At 34.3% G+C, this 3,032-nt stretch overlaps 1 protein-coding gene across 1 annotated transcript in view; it reads left to right on the top strand.

Moving 5' to 3' along the window:
• The window catches only part of LOC102879714 (zinc finger protein 300-like), a 4,917-nt gene extending 3,240 nt beyond the window's left edge, over window positions 1-1,677 (top strand). Inside the window, exon 3 of the mRNA XM_025041599.1 lies at window positions 251-1,677. Coding sequence (XP_024897367.1) covers window positions 251-1,491 — 1,241 coding nt within the window. The 3' untranslated portion in view covers window positions 1,492-1,677. The remainder of the gene's footprint in view (window positions 1-250) is intronic.
• Window positions 1,678-3,032: the final 1,355 nt, after the last annotated feature.

Here is a 3,032-nt window from a genome sequence, read left to right as displayed (position 1 = left end):
AATCATATGGGACCATGATAGTGAGTTCATCAACTCTTCTTTTCCCATTTCTCCCCTGCTTGCTTTTCTTATGTCTATTTCTTCTTCTATCTCTGGGTTTTAAGATCATAATCTTAAATTTCAGATCTGACCATACTTATCAGATTTCTCTCTATTTCCATTAAAATGAAGAACTATATTTGTGTTTTGTTTTATATTCATCAAAGCTCAAGAGCAAAGTAACATCATTTACACTTGGGCTTTCTTTTAGACTTTGAAATTAGACCTAAAATGAAAGAATTAACTCCACAGAAGAGCATTCCTGAAGAAGTGATATTTCATAATGTGATAGTATACTCAAGTTTTGAAGACTGGAAACTTGGAGGTAAGATAAATCACCGAGAAAACCAAGACAAGTTTTTGAATCAAGTTTCACGCATTAACAGTGTGTCAGTGACAAAGGGAATAGACCATGAATGTAATACACTGGAGAAAGTATTTCACATGAACTCAACATCTAATGAACATATCAGAGCCTTCATGCAGAAGTCACACTTCTTTGCACAACCAAAAAATCTAACCAGTGAGAAATCATATAAATGTATTCAGTGTGGAAAAGCCTTCAGTGGAAAGTCAGGGCTCATTGTACATCAGAGAATTCATACTGGGGAGAAACCATTCAAATGCAATGAATGTGGAAAAGCCTTTATTCAGAAGTCACAACTCACTGTACATCGGAGAACTCATACAGGAGAGAAACCCTATGAATGTAGTGAATGTGGGAAAGCATTCATCCAGAAGTCAAACCTCATTATTCATCAGAGGATTCACACAGGGGAGAAACCTTTTGAATGCAATGAATGTGAGAAAGCTTTTATCAAAAAGTCAACACTTACTGTACATCAAAGAGCTCATACTGGGGAGAAACCATATGAATGCACTGAATGTGGTAAAGCTTTCATATGGCGATCACAGCTCATTGTACATCAGAGAATTCATACAGGGGAGAAACCCCATGGATGTAATGAGTGTGGAAAAGCCTTCAACAGGAAGTCAGAACTAAGAGTACATCACAGAATTCATACTGGGGAGAAACCCTTTGAATGTTATGAATGTAAAAAAGCCTTCATTCAGAAGTCAGACCTCATTGTACATCAGAGAACTCACACTGGGGACAAAAGGTATCAGTGCAATGAATGTGGGAAAGCCTTCATACGGAGTTCACAGTTTATTGAACATCAGAGAATTCATACTGGGGAGAAACCCTATGAATGCAGCGAATGCAGAAAAGCCTTTATCCAAAAATCACAACTCATTGTGCATCAGAGAATCCATACTGGGATGAAACCATATGAGTGCACTGAGTGTGGAAAAGCCTTTAGCAAGAAGTCACACCTCACTGTACATCATAGAATACACACTGGAGAAAAACCTTATGAATGCAGTGAATGTAGAAAAGCTTTCAGCAAGAAATCTACTCTCATTTTTCATCAGAGAATTCATGTTGAATAGAAACCATTTTAATTGAATGATAAAACTTTAATTCAGTAATCAAAATTTTATTGCACATCATAGAATTTACATAGGCTAGAAATTATATGAATTTACTAAACATGAGAAACCTTCAATAATACTTCCAGGACTATTAAGCACTAGAAAATTCATACTAACAAGCAAGTTTGAAAAATCATGTTTCCAAAAAACCTTCTATATCGGACATCTTGGTTCAGACATAACAATAAAAGTGTTTAAAGTGTGCTAGAAAAACCTAAATTGCACATGACTGACTTGTTCACTGTGAAGGACAGTTTTTAAAAAATCTGTAGGTAAATTGATTAATCAGGACAACAATGGGACAACCATATGTAATCTTTCTGCAAGCGACATAGGAATGGCATTCAAACCCAATTTGTTAGTTGGAAGTGAATATGAATATTTACACCTATCTTACTTTTCCACACTAAATGACACTATTTTCCTCACATCTTAAAACATAAAGTGTAAATAGATAAATTGTAACTGCAAAAGCAATATATATTGTTATTTAACAAGAGTGTAAAAAGTTATATTACATATAACTCTTCCATCACTCTTTCTTGATTTGTATAGAATGAAGAGAGATAAAGCCAGGATATTTTTAAAGACTCCAAAAGTCAGTAATAGACTTAAAAAATATTGTTTGATGTAAAGTATGCAGAGATAAGAAAGACACTAAATAACACAATACTGAAAGTGGACAGCAAAGTGGCTGTAGACAGTGTTGGCATACTCAACTCATGACAAAAATAGTTCTACACAAGGAATTCCTGTTTATACTCCTGTTAGTTTTTAGCTCAGTATAGTATTTACATAAGCACTATTATACATAGCTTAGAATCTTTTTATCCTTGTTATCAGAATTGAATTTTCTTTAAAGCTTCCTTTATTGGATGTTTCCACTACACAGACGTTCTACTTAGCATTTGATATGTACTTCATTTAATCACTGGCATTATCACCATCTTATAGATGAGGCAAGTAGAACCAAGAGATGTTCCCTGACCCAGCTGAGGCTACATGGCTAGTAAGTAGAAGATTGGGATTCAGAACAACCTCTTAGCATCCACACTTCTCTCCCAGTGGGGACATGGATAGCTCGGTGCCATGTCATTTCATCTCCAAATAGAATTGAATTGAATTTGATTGAACATCATATGGTATTTTATGTCCTGTTCCTACATTATGCTGAATAAATTCACATGAAAAATGCATTTTAAAGAGGTTATTAGATTCCAATTTCTTACATATAGATGCTGTTGGGTATACTGTGGTTTTTGACATTGGTTCAGGTATATCTGTTTTGCTGCCCTGTGAATTTTGTTGTGACCATCCTATACAATAGAGATTATACTGATATTTTTTGTTTGAAAAAAGAAGTCTTTGTTTTGTTGATCTGTCATTTTATCACAACTTTTTAAATTTATTTTTATTTATTTATTTATTTTATAAATTCTGCCATTACCCAAGCTATTCTAACAGAGCTCCATGGTTATAATAGCTTCTCTTTAACTTCC

This window comes from Pteropus alecto, unplaced genomic scaffold, assembly GCF_000325575.1.
Source record: "Pteropus alecto unplaced genomic scaffold, ASM32557v1 scaffold111, whole genome shotgun sequence".
NCBI lineage: Eukaryota > Metazoa > Chordata > Mammalia > Chiroptera > Pteropodidae > Pteropus > Pteropus alecto.
Note: the sequence above shows the minus strand (reverse complement) of the source record. Positions and strands in the feature narration are given on the sequence as shown.